General features: G+C 34.0%; 1 protein-coding gene across 2 annotated transcripts in view; it reads left to right on the forward strand.

Moving 5' to 3' along the window:
• The window catches only part of LOC128993244 (gelsolin, cytoplasmic), a 57,371-nt gene that overhangs the window by 21,715 nt on the left and 15,202 nt on the right, over positions 1 to 20,454 (forward strand). For both annotated transcript variants that reach the window (XM_054417024.1, XM_054417023.1), the window contains exons 3-10: positions 11,330 to 11,404; positions 12,056 to 12,130; positions 12,535 to 12,658; positions 16,853 to 16,968; positions 17,496 to 17,673; positions 18,378 to 18,499; positions 18,917 to 19,015; positions 20,220 to 20,357. In XM_054417024.1, the coding sequence (XP_054272999.1) occupies positions 11,330 to 11,404; positions 12,056 to 12,130; positions 12,535 to 12,658; positions 16,853 to 16,968; positions 17,496 to 17,673; positions 18,378 to 18,499; positions 18,917 to 19,015; positions 20,220 to 20,357 (927 nt within the window). The remainder of the gene's footprint in view (positions 1 to 11,329; positions 11,405 to 12,055; positions 12,131 to 12,534; positions 12,659 to 16,852; positions 16,969 to 17,495; positions 17,674 to 18,377; positions 18,500 to 18,916; positions 19,016 to 20,219; positions 20,358 to 20,454) is intronic.

Genomic DNA, 20,454 nt, shown 5'->3' on the forward strand with positions numbered 1-20,454 from the left:
ACGAAAAACACGTATAGTGTAAAATTTAAACTAAAGTAGGGAGAATACAAAGCAATAATAATATTTGCAAAAAGGAATGATTTAAGTATGAAAAAATAGCGAAAACCGGTATAAAGTTGAAAGAAATTTACCAAATTTTGAAAGTAGGGAGTTTTTTGAACCCGAAAGAGTGCGATTTTCGGAAAACACTTAAGAGGGTTTTGTAGATAATTTAATTCCTGTTCCTGGATATTCTTTCAAATCTTTTCTAGCTCTTACTGTTATTGAGCTAAATCCGTTTGAAAAAAACGTGTTTTATCGTTTTCAGAGGTCCGCCATTTTGGATTTTTGGCGGGGTTAAAATTTGAAAATGGGACTTTTGCAAATTTATTTCTTTCCAAAAACTGTCAATGGAACGTTTACGTTTTTAAGTGCCTATAAGTTATTGATCGTTGGCATATTTTTATGAATCATACTAAATGTAGTTTTACTCTACTGTAATGTATTCACGTTTTTAGTAAATATGCAATTCGGATTTATACACCCCAAAACGTTTTTTATGAGCAAGTTTCATCGTAAATTAAATTTCAGGAACCTTTAAGATTAGATTGCTGGGGAAATTATATAAATCAGTTCAGAAGATTCAAGACGACCAAAGTTGGAGCCCAAGTAATTGTCCAAAAAAAAAAACACATAGAAAAACGTCCATGAAGTTTTTACAGTAGTTTTACATTAATGAACCACAGTAAAGTAGGTATACAACCTATTTTTGGTCCGAAAAAGCTTACATGTTTGTCGGGGAGATGGTGTAAGAATTATTTAGGATAAGTCGATCTCTCTTAATTTACCCAGATTGGAAGGTGGGGAAGATCTCTTACCTTTTTTAATTTATAATCGTTTAAAAAATGTGTTTTGTCGTTTTTAATTGTCCGCAATTTTTTTATTGTTGGGGGAGTAGAAATTTGAAAATGTGACTTTTGAAAATTTTTTGGATTATTCAAGATAACGTTCAACATCTTCTTCAACCCAGCCCCCTAGGGTGGTAAGGGGGATTGTTGGAAATATCCTCGGAGAAAATATGCTCCTCAGTAAAATAATACAATAATAAGAAGTTTGTGAAATACTAAACACTTCAGTCTTATGTGGTTTTCAGATGTCCCCCATCTTGAATTTCGGGTTTGGGGGGGGGGGGGTTAGGACGTGAAAATGGGGCTTATGAAAATTGTAAGGGTTATTTTTTGGTAACGTTGTACTCAATTGTAAAATTTTAATTCTTTAGCACGATTCAAAACTTGTTATATCCGCATACCAAAGTCGGCCACTTTCAAGGTTTTCCCTAAAAGAATAACAAAGGGGGGATTCCATATTTCAGAGTGGAAGTGTAATATTATAAAATGTCACTTTTTGAGAAAGGTGCAAGACCTACAATCGTACGGTACCAAATCTCAGATCCCCAGCTAATCTATAGAAGTGGGGCTATGCACCTGTAAAAATAACATGGGGGGGAGAATTCAACATTTTTGGGGGGGGGGTTACTATTTTCAAACGTCACTCTTTGGAAATGATCAATATTTGCAAAAACAAATTGCTGAGGTAGAAAAAAGTAGCGAAAACCATAAGATATTTGAACGAAATTTACTGTTTTTGAAAGAAAGTGTGTTTTTTAAGAGTGAAGGGTAGTTCGGAAAACGCCTAACAGTGTTTTGTAAAAAATGTAATTCCTGACCTTGAAAGTTCTTTCAAATCTGTTCTAACTCTAACAGTTTTATAGTTATAGCTGTAAACAAACGTGTTTTGTCGTTTTTAGATGTCCGCCAACTTGGATTTTTTGTGGCGTTAAAATTTGAAAATGGGGATTTGGCAGTCCACACCCTAAGTTCTTTAGTTATAGCTGTAAAAAAACATGTTTTGTCGTTTTTAGATGTCCGCCAACTTGGATTTTTTGTGGCGTTAAAATTTGAAAATGGGGATTTGGCAGTCTACACCCTATTCAAATTTCAAGTCTCTAGCACCTGTCTAAACGATTCAGTTGAGCATACCAAAGCCAATATTTCAATCTTATCCTTCATAAGAAAAACATGAGGCTCGTAAAAGTGGTAAAACCATTCAAATTTTGGCATTAAACCTAAGTTTTCGGGGTCAAGGAGACAAGTTACGAAAAATCATGTAAAATGTGAAATTTGAAGAAAAATAAGGAGAATACAAAGCATTAAAAATATTTGCAAAAAAAATACTTAGGAAAAAATAGCGAAAACCGAAATACATTTAAAGAAATTTACCAAATTTTTTAAGTAGGGCGTTTTTTGGGGGCTAAGGGGTGAGATTTATGAAAAATGCCTAAGAGTATTTATTTAGTAGAACATGTAATTCCTGTCCATGCAAAATCTTTCAAATCCTTTCCAGCTCTTACCGTTTCTCAGCTGTAGCAATTTGAAAAAAAAAAACATTGTTTTGTGGTATTTAGGGGTCCGTCATTTTAGATTATGAGGAAGGGTTAAAATTAGAAAAAGAGTTTTTTTTTAAGATCCCATACCACAATACTACCAAATAGCATGACTCTATAGCACATTTCAAAGAGAATCAGATGAGCATTACAAAGTTTTTAAATTTAATAGTTATTCTCCATAAGAATAACATTAGAATAAAAAAAAAACTCCTTTTTCGGGATTTTCTCAAATCCAACCTTTTGATTTTTTTGGGGGGGAGGGGGTGTTGAAATTTGAAAATGTCACTTTTGGCCATTTTCTGGGTGGTTTGGGACCAATACCTATGATTGTACGAAATTTCAGATCTCTAGCTATTCTAGAAGTGGGTAGTGGGAATGTTCTTTCTACGGGGGACAAGAATTTTTCCGGTAAATTTTTTTTTTCAGCGTTAAAAAACCAATGAAAATCAGGCAATTGAAAGTATTTAATAGAAGGGTCGTTTGTGGTGAATATGAAACACGTCTTGACATGTTACAGTCCCGATGTGGAGTTGCTGCTCTTAAGATTGAAAATTTGCTAATTTACTGTAAAACTTATATCGAGTTCAATAAGTGTTGCAAGTGTTGTTTGGAGTAAGAGGGAGGCAAAAATATTACAAATAAAATAAGGCCCCCTTCGGGGGCTGGATGGTTGGTTAAAATCATCATTGAAGGAAATGGGCCCCCTTCGGGGGCAAGCCACGCTATTGTAATAAAAACATTAAAAAATAAAAAATAGTATACTTTTATTATAAACGTTAATATTATTGCCACTTGTACAGTTTCTGCAAGAGGGGTTATGGGGGGTGGGTGACATAAACAATGACTTCCAACTTGGTTGTAATTAAAAAAAACTACCGTTTCACAACATTAAACCTACACAAATTAAAAATATCTAGAACGACGAGAAACAGTTTTACATGAGATTTGAGTTTTTTTTTTAAGGGGGGTGTTGTAGGTTTGGGGGTGTATAAGATGAGATTGGCCTCTTTTAATTTTTCAAATGACTTACGACCATGAAGAACTTACTAATTTTTACTAAGACCTTAATATGCTTAAAATGCCATTTTATTGCCCGCATGCTAATTCTCTTTTTGATTAACATGGGGGATATTTTAAACCAAGGGGGGGTTTAAAATTAGACAATATCGATTTTAATAATATTTAAGGTAATTTGAACCGAATACCAACACCGCTAAAAATTTCAATGTTCCATCGCTAAAATGAGTGTGTAAGTAGGCTTATTCCTAAATTCCAAGGACCCAACTATCGAAATGGGGTTTTTTGAGGGGGTTGGAGTATAGATAGGTAAAAGGCGCAATGGAACAAAATGTACATCATAAAATTTTGTATACAAAACATTTGTTTGTTTATATATAATCTTGCGTTTATATAATTTTTAATTGACGAGAATCTTCAAAATCGGAATTTTTTATTTTAACTAAAATTATCCCCCCGACTTTGAGGGTTAAGTAGGGTGAGTGAAAATTCCGAAATCGGTTAAGGATGAAATTTAGGCATATTTAAAAACAAGTAATAGGTCAAACATACCCAAAAAAGATTTTAACCTACTCCAGGGCAGCCAATCCCCCAAAAAACGAGGAAAAATGGCAAAATTTCAAGTTTAAGCATGAATTTGGGGGTGAAGGAGTGAAGATGGAAAACAATTTTAAATTACAAAGTTGTAGATCGTCAAAAGTAAAGATACGTAGGTGCTATCCGTTTCTTGATCAGACCTATGGTTGAGCCGCGACGGACGTTTGAACAAAAAAACATGATGAAAAATTCCAAAATTTTGTGTTTAGAGCGAAATATACGGGGGAAGGGGTGGAGATAGAAAGAAACTTTATGTTATAAAATTGTAGCTCGTTTAATTCTAAATACAGTAAGTGTGCTCCGTTTTTTGATTAGACCAACGGTTTAAGCACAATAAACGATTAAAAAAAACACCTTTTTCGGGATTTTCTAAAATCCACCCTTTTGAATTTTTTTGGGGGGGTTGAAATTTGAAAATGTAACTTTTGGCAATTTTCTAGGTGGTTTAGGACCAAAACCTATAAGTGTACAAAATTTCAGATCTCTAGCTATTCTAGAAGTGGGTAAACATTAGTATACCTGATCAGTGAGTGAGTCAGTGAGTTACACATCGGGCTGTATATTTAGTTAGACTCGCCTTGTGCTCGCTGGGGGCTCCGCCCCCAGGCCCCCTTTTAATAGTAGCCGTGATGAGAAATGTTCACGGGGGACAGGATGTTGTCCGGAAACATTTTTGCGTAAAAGACGTAGTGATAACTTGGCAGTTGCGAAGTATTCCATAGGGGCATTGTTTAGTGCAAACCAAACCAGTCTTGACATGGTAGAGTCTCGATATAGGGCCGGTGCAATGATAAATTAAATTTGCTAAGTCACAACCTCTAAAACTTTCCTCACATCAATAAGCATCGATATAAAGTCTTAGGAATTTGGGGTGGAGATGGGGAAAAAATTAAACTAAACACATGGCTCAATAAAATCCTGGTTGAAGTTCGTTCGCTACGCTCACTCACCTTTATGTTGGAGCTCGTTCGCTGCGCTCACTTGCCTTCAGGTTAGCTCGTTCGCTGCGCTCACTTGCCTTCAGGTTAGCTCGTTCGCTACGCTCACTCACTTTTCCTGGTTGAAGTTCGTTCGCTACGCTCACTCACCTTTAGGTTGGAGCTCGTTCGCTGCGCTCACTTGCATTCAGGTTAGCTCATTCGCTGCGCTCACTTGCCTTCAGGTTAGCTCGTTCGCTACGCTCACTCACTTGTCCTGGTTGAAGTTCGTTCGCTACGCTCACTCACCTTTAGGTTGGAGCACCCCAGGCCCCCTTTTAATAGTAGCCGTGATGAGAAATTTTCACGGGGGACAGGATGTTGTCCGGAAACATTTTTGCGTAAAAGACGTAGTGATAACTTGGCAGTTGCGAAGTATTCCATAGGGGGGTTGTTTGGTGCAAACCAAACCAGTCTTGACATGTTAGAGTCTCGATGTAGGGCCGGTGCTATGATAAAATAAATTTGCTAAGTCACAACCTCTAAAACTTTCTTCACATAAATAAGCATCGATATATAGTCTTAAAAGTTAGAGTGAGGTAAAATAATATTTTAAAATAATCTTAGGCGGGGAGTTGGTAAAAATTATCGGCATGAAGAATAGACCCCTTTCACAGTAAAAATCACCAAAAATAGGGAAAATAAGGTAAAATTTCAGGTTTAAAAACGAATTTGGGGTGGAGATGGGAAAAAAATTAAACTAAACGCATGGCTCAATCAAATCCTGGTTGAAGTTCGTTCGCTACGCTCACTCACCTTTAGGTTGGAGCTCGTTCGCTGCGCTCACTTGCCTTCAGATTAGCTCGTTCGCTACGCTCACTCACCTTTAGGTTGGAGCTCGTTCGCTGCGCTCACTTGCCTTCAGGTTAGCTCGTTCGCTACGCTCACTCACCTTAAGGTTGGAGCTCGTTCGCTACGCTCACTCACCTTTAGGTTGGAGCTCGTTCGCTGCGCTCACTTGCCTTCAGGTTAGCTCGTTCGCTACGCTCACTCACTTTTAGGTTGGAGCTCGTTCGCTGCACTCACTTGCTTTCACTTGGTTATTAAGACTTTAATATGCTTGAAATGCCATTTTATTTCCCGCATGCTAATTCTCTATTTGTTTAACATTGGGGATATTTTAAACCATGGGGGGGGGGGTGTTGAAATGAGAAAATAACAATTTTAATAATATTTAAGGTAATTTGAACCGAATACCAACACCGCTAAAAATTCCAATGTTCTATCGCTAATATGAGTGTGTAATTCCAAGGACACAACTATCGAAATGGGGTTTTTTGAGGGGGTTGGAGTATAGATAGGTGAAAAGCGCTATGGAACAAAATGTACACCATAAAATTTTGTATACAAAACATTTGTTTGTTTATATATAATCTTGCGTTTATATAATTTTTAATTGACGAGAATCTTCAAAATCGGTATTTTTTATTTTAACAAAAATTATCCCCCCAATTTTGAGGGTTAAGTATGGTGAGTGAAAATTCCGAAATCGGTTTAGGATAAACTTTAGGCATATTTAAAAACAAGTAATAGGTCAAACGTACCAAAAACGGATTTTAACCTACTCCAGGGCAGCCAACCCCCCAAAAAACAAGGAAAAATGGCAAAATTTCAAGTTTAAGCATGAATTTGGGGGTGAAGGAGTTAAGATGGAAAAAAATGTTAAATTACAAAGTTGTAGATCGTCAAAAGTTAGTACGTAATGGTTCTCTCTGTTTCTTGACCAGACCAACGGTTGAGCCGCAACCGACGTTTGAACAAAAAAACATGATGAAAAATTCCAAAATGTTGTGTTTAGAGCGAAATATAGGGGGGAAGGGGTGGAGATAGAAAGAAACTTTATATTATGAAATTGTAGCTCGTTTAATTTTAAATACAGTAAGTGTGCTCCGTTTTTTGATTAAACCAACGGTTTAAGCACAATAAACGTTTTAAAAAAACGTCTTTTTCGCACTTTTCAAAAATCCGCCATTTTGAATTTTTTTAGGGGGGTTAAAATTTGAAAATGTGACTTTTGACAATTTTACTGGTGGTGTAAGACCGATACCTAAATTCGTGCCAAATTTCAACCCCGTAGCTATTCTAGAAGTGGGTAAGAATTTGTATACCTGATGAGTCAATGAGTGAGTCAGTTACACAAGGGGCTGTATATAATATAGATTCCGTTACTTATGATGATCGTTTTGTCTAAATTAATGTAGACTTTTTTGTCATTGGTAAGTTTTGATATCATTGATAATGGTTGGGACCAAAGAACCATTATTTCACAAACATTGAAAATGCTGCAATCAAATTAAATCATCAAAGAATTGTTGATGCCGGAAAAATGTACTATTAAAATTTGGGTGTTTCCGTGAAACCAAAACATTTGGTATATTGTTAATTTATATTATGGGTGTGTTTACTTTATTCCTTTTGTAATGGACCCGTTTACCCAAATTCCAACAATGTAACTGGAATTAGTTGATATGTTGAACCTTTAAAAATACGGTTTCTTAGGAATTGTTCACCAATTTCCACAATTATTTGTTATCATTTCATTATAAAAACAATTTAACGAAATTTCCCATTAATTTGTTAAGAATTTCTATTGTTTCAGAAATGTTTTTTGGTTTGTGAGATATTAAAAAACCTGCAATACGTTGCATCCCATGTTATATTTATGGAGGGGAAACTGATCTGTGAAATATTTTAGCTTAATACGTGAGCTCGCCCCGTGGTCGAAGACTAGACCAAAAGTATGTATTGTGCAAACTATGCTATATACTAGTATACTATATATATTTTCACACCACACTGCATATAAAACATGTGATTGGAATTTGTTTGGATTTTCTGTTTATATTTTGTTGTTATTTTGTCACCAGAATAGCATCCCATAAGGCCCATATTATTTTTTTTAATTTTAAAATTGATTTTCGTGCTTATTTTTGAGTCTATTTTAATTTATAAATGGATTCTGCACATCTACCGGAAATATCTTTCATTTTGTACCAACCGCGCGTAATTCGATCCAGTGGTATGGCCAGGTTAGCTGACGTAGTTTTGCAAATAGTTTTTAGTATATAAGATTACATTTTATATTATAAATCATGAAAATGTTGGACAAGTTTCATATCACAACAATGACTTATAATCTATTGATCTATTATCCTGCAAATCAAATCAAATAATTTTGTTCAGTTAAAATGTTTACAAGTTTGGGAATTTTTACAATTTTGACAAACACTACTCAGTGGTTAACTCTAGATAAAAAGTAACTTCCAGCAACAGTTTCAATCATGATTTCAGATTTACACAGCAGGAATCGCAGTATGCCGTTACTGGACATTTCAATAAGAACAAGTAAAAAGAAAATTTGCTGTTTCAAAATCTGCACGACTCATTCATTACTCACAGATATTCGCGGAGACGAGATTGAGATAAATGCAAGTTTCTGTGACATTTCCCGCGCCGTGACAGAATTATCGATCAAGTTGACATTTACGTGAAACGCTGAAACGATTGCTTGACTCATCTTGGGTTTCTTTAGCTCTAAAAACCGCAGCTATGATTCTCGATAAAACATTCACTGCATTTATTTCTTCGAAAGATGATAATATACAGTTTATTTAACAAGTTTCAAAATAATGTAAAATAATTTTGCGGGCTTTACATTCATTGCAAAATGGTTTAAGCAATAATTGGTTTTTTTTCGGGAAACGTGTTCACCCTGTCTATAGTAGTTCCGGGTGTCCAAGAAAAGGCCACCAACAATTATGGTTGGGGCCTCAAGCACATTTTTGGCTGTATTAAATTGGGCATAATATTTAAAGTGTTTACGTTTACATCGTACGTATTTGTCTGTACAACCTCAATGGAATTTTGAACTACGGTATTAAAACAACGTAAGAAGTTGAAAGTGAAAAATTAAAAATAATGTATGTGAAAAATATCTGTTCTCAATTAAACGATTGTGATTTAGATAAAAATTGTTCACTCGTCACTTCACTGTACATTGACGATTTCTTCTTGATTTCTGTCGTTTTAATGCGTCTACATGTAGGCCTACTACAAAGTATATTCATACTGTTTCATTATATTCATATGCTGCTAAGGCTATCTCGTTCGACACCTTTCTATAAAGCTTTAACTAATCATATTTACTTGATCTTCTGTAGTTATTTTAACTCCTCTTCTATTGTTTCAGTAGCATTACATCACCTATTTAATATTATGATTGTATATATGCCGAAACAGTTTGGCAGAGGATGGAGGATTTTAAAAACTGCTTTCTTAAATGGGTATGAGGGGTTCCCTCCCTAAGAGCACACATAAAACATAAAACATATAAGAGGAATATAGATTTCATGACCGATTCCTGGAACCCACCCTGTTTTGCCATGATTAAAATTCAAAGCGCCGAGTGATGTGGTATTTATAAACTGGCTATCTGCAGTTTGTGTACAACTGAAAACATCCCCAAACATTTACAACCTATTTTAGACTCGGACACATCTGCTCAGTCCAGTCACTATAAAATGTTTACTTTAATCCAAACAACGATAATGGCTACATCCACCTATGCAGCTTGTCCAAATAACGGAAAATACCAACGTTGCAAGATGCACCTCGCATCATGGTTACGACAGTCCTCTCGATTTTTCTCCGCGTCTCGTCAAACAATGGAGGGTTGGGAACGTCTCGGAACATCACTCTCGTAATGGACGGCGTCGTTTTGCAAAAAATCATCTGTGATGGCGACAACGCCCAGCGGCAGCGGAGATACATTGTATACAGTATGTCAGCGCTGATTATGCAAGTGCAGATCGAGAAGGCAGTGGAATCCACGCCCAGGCAGCGGATATAGTTTGTACACAGTATGTCAGCGATCGAAGGGGCAGTGGGGTAGAATCTGGTCCAGTCAGCGATTGCATACATACATACCATTTTTAGGCATTACTTTAAAAATAATTGTAAGCTGTTATTCCTTTGTCACAATTCTAGAGGGGAAAAATGTTTATAATAATATTATATTATATTATATACATACATACCATTTTTAGGCATTACTTTAAAAATAATTGTAAGCTGTTATTCCTTTGTCACAATTCTAGAGGGGAAAAATGTTTATAATAATATTATATTATAGTAATAAAATATACATAGGCTGTAAAGATTTTCAATAAAAATGAAAAACTAATTTAAAAATATATTTACCAGAATGTTAACACACTTTAACACTTTCTGCAATTTATCCATGTCAAACATTTGAGGAAATTTGTTTAGTCAGTCATGTTACTTAAAAAAAAAACAACAACAACAACAACAAAAAACCCTTGGTGTTAGCATATTATAGGAATTGGTTGTTTATTTTATGATACACTCATAACAAACTACTGTACTGTGTTTGAGTCATGTTTTGTTTGTAGGAATTGTTTAACTGATCACCTTAAAAAAATTAATGCAAAGTTAAGACTCGATCTTCAAGATAGGTGAAAATGTTTCAAAACGTCAAAAAACAATTTAATACATCCATCTTTTGAATTATATTTAAACTTACATGTTGTGAGAAATATTAATATTAATTGCAAATACTAAATCAATAAAACGTTCACAATAAAAATTCAAATCCAAACCTGATTTTAAGTTTTACCATAACCATTTTTAAATTTTCAAACTCTTGGCTAGTGTGGTGTGTTAGTGTTACACCACTTATTTCTTGTATGCTACATCAGTTAGCTTCCACGCTGTATTGACTTTAGATAATCAGTGCGTTGACCAGTCATAAAATGTAATGTGCCATGACTAACTTGACTTGTTATCCAAGACATGATTGTTAACAATGTATGTTTTATCATTGACTTTGGATACTACAAGTGTAGACTTCTAATTTGATTGTATCGTAATCTGAAGAATCTGTAGATGAGTAAAACTTAGATGGTGTGGATTATGATTAAATACATTTTTATTTTATGCGAGGGTAGGTAACTTAAAAAAACAGGGGTTCTTTTGTCGTAATATCAGAGAAGGAGCAGAAGCTTAAAGATTGTGTTTTGATATTAATTTTGTATTTTTATCAGGTATAGAAATAACAAGAATAAAAAATAAATAAACATCAAAACTCATCTTACATGATGGCAATATGCCTACCTAAAAACTGTCTTTGAATAATCCATAACCATGACAAATTGATGAGGGAGTATATACATAATCTATGCTTTTATCAACACATTATAAGAACTCCCTACCCTACCAATACCATCTATGATTGTAAAACTATTATATCATTACCTATGTTTCAATATTTAACTGTGAACTTCTATTGTTTCAGAACTTTGCACCAGTGGATTACCCACAGAAGGATTATGGCAAGTTCTATAGTGGCGACTCGTACATCGTGTTAAAAGTGAGTGTTAATGTTTACTTCTAGGATTCTTAAACATTGTGAACTCTACAACTAAAATTGGCCATTTATGATAAACTATAAATTTTATATAAAAAACACTGATGAAAACTGACAAATAAGTTTACCATCAGGTAAATAAAGATCACACTATTTATATTGTACAAGTTTATAGCCCATTCAAAGAACTTTGGCTAAAATTGTTGTTGTTTGTACAAATATTTTCTGATGATATTATCATAGATTAAACATACTTCCTATTACTGAAGAGGTTTAAATGGTGTTTATAAGGCTGTGCATGTTCACTTTAAGGCCTCTACTTGTAGGCGAATAATGAATACAGTAGAACAAGTCCTCAAATGGCGTTTATCAAATAGGACTTTTTTTCAAGGTTGATTTCTTATCGAGGTTTGCGATAATATGTAATTATTTAAGGCGAAGATAAAATCTAGGCTATTTGAAATGTCCCTTGTAATAAAGAAACCACTTGTTATCGAGCGTCTTCTTACTGAGGTTCCACCACTAGAACAAGACATCTAAGTTTTTTTTTTTTTTTTTTTTTTTTTAAACTCAGTAAGTATAATTATTAAATAAAAAGAAATATTTTCAATTAGGTGTAAATTTACAGTTACTATTTATTTATTTCATTTCCAGACCAAAGAAGACAAGAGTAAGAAGGGGACGTTCAGTTGGGACATCCACTTTTGGCTTGGTAATCAAACATCACAGGTTAGACTGAAAATCAAGGGTTCATTTTAGAATTTAGACAAAGAAAAAGTAGAAAGTCAAACATTAACATAATTGTTATTATACAATTTGTCAAAATTGCCTCATCTCCAACAATTCCTTTCACTTTAAGTCAAATAATGTTTAGAAATAACCATTGACTTTTTGATACCTTATTTCCACATGAGCTTGCTCAAAAATTTTTGTTAACAACAGATTATACAAAAACATACAACAAAAAATATAGTTTTCAATACGTTCTCTTAGTTTTTTGTGGTCATAAAGTTGACATCCTGAACCAGTGCACACACATTATTATGTGGCTCAATAAACATTTGTTCATGTTTGTAACAGCTTTAACATGGGAATTCTACCTGTCAATGGCCATAATGTTTTTTGTTCTCCAGGACGAGGCTGGAGCTGCGGCCATCTTGTCTGTTGACTTGGACGATGGTCTCGGTGGAGGTCCTGTACAGCACAGAGAGGTACAGGAACACGAGAGTGAGCTGTTCCTCAGCTACTTCAAATCTGGTAGGTTACAGCTGACTTTTTTAGGCTCAATTCAATTAGTTTATTTATGGCAAAAGCCACTGTACAATAAATACCATTACATCCGGAAGATCACAAGCAATAATAAATACTAAATACAATAAGTGAACACAAGATGCATACGAATACTACTACAAAAATAATACGTACAAAATTAATAGCAAGTAGACTCCGAACAAAAATAAGCTAGCATTACAAGAAAAAGTACAGGTGGTTAACGAGCAAAGACATACAACTGAAATGATACACAAGATGCATACCTAATATTAGGTTATCTATCTATATATTAATAGGCAAGCATGTTTCTTTAAAACCTTTTTTCTCAGCTCGTGTGCATCGTAGGGAAAATCTACGCATACCGTTGGAAAGCTATTTTCCTGTAGTAATCCAGTAAATTTGTATTTAAATTTACTCATAGCGAGAAAGTTTTGGGGTAGTTTAGATTTTTTCCATTTCTTATGTATTTTGGGGTGCTGAATCCGAATCTGAGGTTTGCCAACAAAAATTCATGACGCAACATTGACAAAAATGAGAAAAATATGAAAAAAATGACATTTTTTGTAATATTTAGCTTATAACTCAGAAACTATCAACTTTTTGTCATAAGTCTATATTATCAAAATTAAAGTACACAAAATTTGCTACAAAATGTACCCCTAATGTGGTAATCTCCGATGAACCGTTTAGGCTCCAGAGCTATTTGAAAATTGGAACATTTTGTGTTAGTTTTTAAATTTCTCCAATTATTCTGTCAATGACATATATTCATTGTATATGCCCAGGCAAAGGTCTTATATAAATCCAAAGTGTTAAAATTGATTAATTTTGTGTTACTGAACCGTTGACTTTTTATTTAGTGTACAGAAAAGTTACACGAACTGTTGCCGTTTAAATTATCCTCGCTCAGAGGGTTGTAATGAGGCAGGTTCTGGCAAACGTTTTGATGCATTATTTGTGAGTATTCTAGCTTGTTCATCTGGACAATTAAAAAAAGCTTAAAAGTAAAAAAATTACACATAATAATAAGTAATACCAAAATCAAAACTATCAAAATTAAAATAACACCAATCTGTTAATCATGTAATATCGTATCCACCTGATGACGTGATACTTAGATATACGTAAATAATGAAATGTTATGTAGGCATATACTGTTGCTAAGCATTTATATTGTGTGTAGATTTAACAAGTTAATAAATAAAGGAATGTGCGTTTGGTACTATACTTACTTTCTTACTTACTTAGACTCTAGCATCACAGCCCCATTGTACATCCTCAATCGTATTGGCACCCATTATAAAATTTTCTGTGTAAAATTTCAAGACCGATGCATGGCTTAGAGTGATTAGCACTGTTACCATAGGCCAATACTATTTTTTTTTTCACCCCAATTCATTCACCCGAATGTTAATGTAAACTCTAAGCGAGTTATGTCTACGCAGCTGCTTGAGTTGGGGGCAGTGGGGCAACGTTGGATTTAGTTTTCTAGCCAAAATTTGTATTGACTATCTTAAGTTAATTAACCCTTACCACTCTCATGTAGGCCTATGCTCTACGCCCTAGGACCTATAATCTATCAAATCTACACACAAAGTAAATGCTTAGCAACAGTATATGCCTACATAACATTTTATTATTTACGTATATCTTAATATCACGTCATCAGGTGCATAAGATATTACATGATTAACAGATTGGTGTTATTTTAATTTTGATAGTTTTGATTTTGGTATTACTTATTATTATGTGTAAATTTGTTTTCTACTTTTAGCGAATTTCCCATATAGGGGATAAGCTATTACCGTAGTACTCATGGTAAGACCTGGACGCGGGACCGATTTTTCTTTCGTTTTGAGGTCCCTAGAGGCCAAAAACACCATCCGTTCAAATTCATATATATATATATGTGTCCGTCAGCACGATAACTCGAGCAAAAATGATCCGATTTTGATGAAATTTGGTACAAACGTGTAAACCTACGTTTATTCGAACGAGTTCAAGATCCAGCATGATCGGATCATGGGAACGGGGGTAAAAATAGGTTTTTCCCATTTTTGTCCCAAAAATCATAAAATTTAGCAATTTCTTTCCAAACCATTTTGTAGAGCTTAAAAAACAAATAATTTAGTATATTGAAGCGTTATTATGCGCCTAATGGTTACGGGGAAAATTCCAAAAAATTGTAAATTTAAAATTCCCATGTTATTCTTATGAAGAATCATCATCTTATGTCAATCTTTAGTAAACTGTTGTAGTTTGCTTGTTTATGAACATATTTTGATCAAATTCGGAAAATGTTTTTATTTCTTACTAACTATTAACATTTTACAAAAAAAAACAGTTTTACCCTCTCTGATGCAGCAAACCTAAGTACTTGTTAAACTAATTCTATTTAAATCGGGAATAAATGTTATATTTTTAAGTAGACATTTCAGTGTAAATCCAATCAGTCGAATGGAAATTCGCTTAGTCTGCAGGTTTGCTGCGGCGGGGGTGTTAACCTTTTTTAATTGTCCAGATGAACAAGCTAGAATGCTTACAAATAATGCATCGAAACGTTTGCCAGAACCTGCCTCATTACAACCCTCTGAGCGAGGATAATTTAAACGGCAACAGTTCGTGTAACTTTTCTGTACACTAAATAAAAAGTCAACGGTTCAGTAACACAAAATTAATCAATTTTAACACTTTGGATTTATATAAGACCTTTGCCTGGGTATATACAATGAATATATGTCATTGACAGAATAATTGGAGAAATTTAAAAACTAACACAAAATGTTCCAATTTTCAAATAGCTCTGGAGCCTAAACGGTTCATCGGAGATTACCACATTAGGGGTACATTTTGTAGCAAATTTTGTGTACTTTAATTTTGATAATATAGACTTATAACAAAAAGTTGATAGTTTCTGAGTTATAAGCTAAATATTACAAAAAATGTCATTTTTTTCATATTTTTCTCATTTTTGTCAATGTTGCGTCATGAATTTTTGTTGGCAAACCTCAGATTCGGATTCAGCACCCCAAAATACATAAGAAATGGAAAAAATCTTAACTACCCCAAAACTTTCCTGGTAAAAACACAAATTAACTGAATTATAGGTGTGCAGAATCCCTTTATAAATTTAAATAGGCTCAAAGATAAGCACAAAAAATAAGTTTAAAAGTTGTAAAAAATTAACATGGATCTTATGCGTTGCTATGCTGGTTACGAAATAACAACGAAATATAAACAGAAAATCAAAACAAATGGAGGAAACTCCAATCACATGTTTTATTTACAGTGTGGGGTGAAAATAGTTAAGTGAGTACATTACATATTTTTGGTCGAGTTTCGACCACTGGACGACCTCTCGTACTAGTTAATAGGTACCTAACACTTGCTCTAGTTTACAATAAGATCTGAGAGCCAAGAAGATTTTCTAGTTATACCTAAAGACTGATTGTTATAAATTCCATCAATTTGTAAATTGGTAAAGAAGCTTCCAACACTCCCAGGTTGTACAAATAGCTAGGCGTATAAACAAGTGATTATCCTTATTAGTAATCAGGGTTGGGTAGCTGAGTGGTTATGGTGGTCGCCTAACAATCAAAATGTTGCCAGATCGATCCAAAAAAGTCAGTAGCTTTTCGATGGTTTGAAACTGGACCCAGCTGTTCCAGATCATTGAGCTGTAAATAAAGAATCCTGGCTAACGAAACAGCTGATCTTAGTCAGTAACAAGCTACCTAGATTATATCACTCCAACACTTATCCTTTGTAGTTTATATTTGGGTTAAAATACACACCTAGGTCTCCATGGTAACTGCTGTTTTGATCCTGAGAAAAGTCAGTAGCTTTTTCATGATTTGAAACTAGACCCAGCTGTTCTTGAGCACTGAGATTTTAATAAATGGTCGTGGCTAAAGAAACAGATTATCTTCTCATATTGATTGAAGACAAAAATATTTGTTTGTGTATAGTCAATGATCTAAGTCTGTATCAACGCTACTCAATTACTCCGTTAGTTCACTCTCATCCTGTGGGTAAATTCAGCTCATATACCCAAAATTTTCACTGTCTTAAAAGTGATAACCAGAACTAGTATTTGGATTAATTCCAAGGTTCTCACATTGATTTAACTGTTGGTTAAACATGTTGTATTTTGAGTGATCTAGATACATTTTATTGCAGGTGTACGTTACGTTCCCGGTGGAGTTGCCAGCGGATTCAAACATGTAGACATCAACGCTGCTGGAGAAAAGGCTCTGTATCAAGTCAAGGGTAAACGTAACGTACGAGTGAGACAGGTTAGTTGAGACAAAACCACTTGAAACAGAATATGTTGTTTTCAAATGGTACTGTAGATTCTGAATAGATGTAAGAATTAGATAATTATTGTTATCAGTTAGGATACTTGCAGTCTTTATTTTTATTTTTTTTTTTTTTTTGTAGGAAGATCTGAGGGGTTGGATAGTCCTGTAATATTCCTGACAGTAAATTATGCATTAATATCTAAGATTTTTATTTTTTATGGGGTCCAAAAGTGCAATTAGCAACATAAAGCCATTGCTTTTACAGTACACAAATTTAAAGAAATGTAATTAAAAAATTTAATTAAAAAAATTAAAACCCCCACAATTTTTATGTGTTTTATAAGATGTTTAAAGTATTACACTTTGAATGACTGAAAGTAGTTTTTGTATAGAACAATACTAAAAAAGTCCATAAGTGCACAATACCAATGTTGTAATTTTTTCAATTTTTTATAAAAAAACTATTAACAAATACTATTGTAGGTAAAGCGAATTTAAGTACTTTCCCTGCTTGGTCATAGGTCGAGCCAAAAATTACGTCCATGAACAAGGGCGACTGCTTCATCTTAGACACTGGGCGAGACATCTACATTTACGTCGGGGCGAAGGCTAAGGGCTCGGAGAGAGTGAAGGCAATTGGAGCTGCCAATCTTATCAGGGACCAGGACCACTCTGGTCGTGGAAAAGTTAACATCATCGGTGAGTATTTGTTCTGTATTTCCAAAATTAGTAAGTACCAGTTCATCTTGTGCAGTTAGTCAACTTCAGGTCTAGGTGTAAAGGGGCTCTGAACCGCACCGTCACAATATAATCACTTGGTAAATTGGTATTGGTGTTTGTAGAGATTTGAAATCAGGTCTCCTTGACAGAATTTCTAGCTACTAGTCTGACTGCTGTAGTACACTGTGTAATTATATATTAAATAATTAGAAGTCCATACTAAGTCCATAATAATTAAAATTAATAAGTCCAAAAAATGTTTTGTCTATGGACTGTGGAATATCAGTTTTGTGCTCCTATACAAAAAGTTATGGGTCTTGAGTTTGCAATTGTTTTTATTTTATGACCCTTTTGATTTACTAAAAGTATTCTACATTGTGTTTAGTTTCTATGTTTTTTCCATTGTTAAGTATATGTGAGTCCCTTTTGTTCGCATGTTCACAAAATGTAGGTGGTTTGAGGGGAAGTTTCGCCACTGTTTTTTTTTTCCTTAAATTATATGTTGCAGCTGATTGACGTTTGTGTTGGCAAACCTCAGCTTTTGAGCTTTTGTTATTATGAAGTGGAGTTGATAGTTTTCTTCCCCTAAAACCACCTACATTATGTGAACAAAGTATAGTTTTGTTGGTTATGTAACTTAAACATTTAATTCCTCAACTTATATCAGCAATGTTTTTTTGTAGATGCTTCAAGCACAGCTGATGAAGTGGCAGACTTTTTCAAGCAGCTGGGAGGAGGTTCTGCAAACCAGGTTGCTGACGAACCTAAAACCGATGACGACCAGCAGTTTGAGAGAAACCTAGATGTACGTGGCAAAATATGGTTTTTATATTATTGAAAGTTTTAATGAACACTTAATTAGTGAAACTCAATAACTTTTCAAAATGTTTTAATGGTGCGTTTCAAGCTTATGATGATTATTTTATTGTCTGGTTTCTGTTAGATAGTTTTCTGTGATGAATTGCAATCTATATTGAACCCTATACATATTTGTGGCAACAAAAACGAACAAGTTACCTATTCAATTCATTAAATCATATTTAAGAAAAAAATTATAATAACATATTATATTTGTTTTATACATTTGATCATTTATACATTTTGAACATTTGATTCTCCACTTATAGTCAAACATATTTACTCTAAGATACCAACAGAGCTTGTTCATGTTACTTATAACTGGTTCATGTTCTTAGTAGCCTAACAGTGAATGTTTGTTTAGAACACTGTGGCCTTATACAAGATCAGTGATGCGTCCGGAAAAGTTTCATCAGTCAAGATCGCTGACAAACCTCTTCGCCAAGACATGCTTGACACCAATGTAAGAACAAGAACATTATATTTACATTACATTTGATAAAAGTATAAAATGGATTAAGTATTATCATAGACTAACCAACACAAGTAGACTTCTCATCCCATTGTAAATTTTGAAGCACGTTTTTCGTGTCTAGTTCATGTACGTGACACAAAGGCGCTAGTGTCGACGAAACTTTGTTTCCATTATTTTAGGGTTAATTCATGATTTGTGCTTTACTGTTTGGTTATATAACTAGGGGACAAGTTATTGTTTATGGTTAGATCGTATTATTTGGTTAAACGAGGTTTTAAATGGCTGTAATAACGGAAAACAAATTGTAAACAAAACACGACCTCTACATAAACCGTACAGAACTAACAATAAAATTGTCTTCAGCTGTTCCATAAGGATGAGAAATCTACTAAGGGAGTATTTTTTAACTATGGTATTATAAACGCAACTCAGATGTAATTGTTGGACAAAATTATAATGTCTGATCAACTGTCTTTATAACGGCTATTAAAATAATTTAACAGCTGATCCTTCTGATGAATCATTGAATGTTTGACCACAGTCAGATTGTAAATAAGAGACGGAACAGGTTATGAAAATAGATTTTAAATACTGTACTGTAGACTTCTTTAATTGTAACCTGATTGGTGTTGGTAAATCTGGTTTTACAATCATTTAATTTATTGTAAATTAGTAGTTTTTTTACATATGAAAACTGTCTGAAATGAACATAATCTTTGATAAATGAAAGGCTATTGCATTATTCAATTTGCCTCTGAATCATGTTTCGGACCCTATTAACAGGCGCAATTTGTGCTCCGGCTCCCTTATCAACTATTGAAGTAACAAAAACTAAGGGAGAAATATAAATTTAGAGTGTAGAGCACTCTTATGTTTTGCATATTAAAATTGTACCTGTGTCTATTGCTGTATTTACTGCCGAAGGATCCTGATAATGATTCTGATTCTGATTCTACGAGTAGCTCATTCAACAACCTTCTATTCAAATAAAAAATTGGCCACAGCTGGTGAATATAGATGAGATATCTACTTTAGTATTTAAAAGTCAATGGTCCTGTCAAACTGATATCTATCAGTTATCAGTTATATCAGTATAAAGGTGATTTAGTGATTAATAGAAGCCGGTTAAAATCCAAAATTCTCTAACATGATTTTCTAGTCGTTCAAAGAAATAACACTGTTGATTGTCCAGGATGCTTTCATCTTAGATACTGTAACATCCGGAATCTACGTTTGGGTTGGGAAGAAGTCAACCACTCAAGAGAAAGTGGAGGCTCTGAAAAACGGACAAGCTTTCCTGAAAGAAAAGAACTACCCGTCTTGGACTAAGGTAAAAACTTTAAAGTGTGCTTTTAAACAATTTCCAATCAAATAGATGTATAAGTTCTTTAATTAAAAAAATAGTTGAGTTATTATCATATAACTGT

The sequence above is a fragment of the Macrosteles quadrilineatus genome, unplaced genomic scaffold, assembly GCF_028750875.1.
Source record: "Macrosteles quadrilineatus isolate MER2022 unplaced genomic scaffold, UCM_ALF_1.0 Scaffold_4__1_contigs__length_99947679, whole genome shotgun sequence".
NCBI classification, from domain to species: domain Eukaryota; kingdom Metazoa; phylum Arthropoda; class Insecta; order Hemiptera; family Cicadellidae; genus Macrosteles; species Macrosteles quadrilineatus.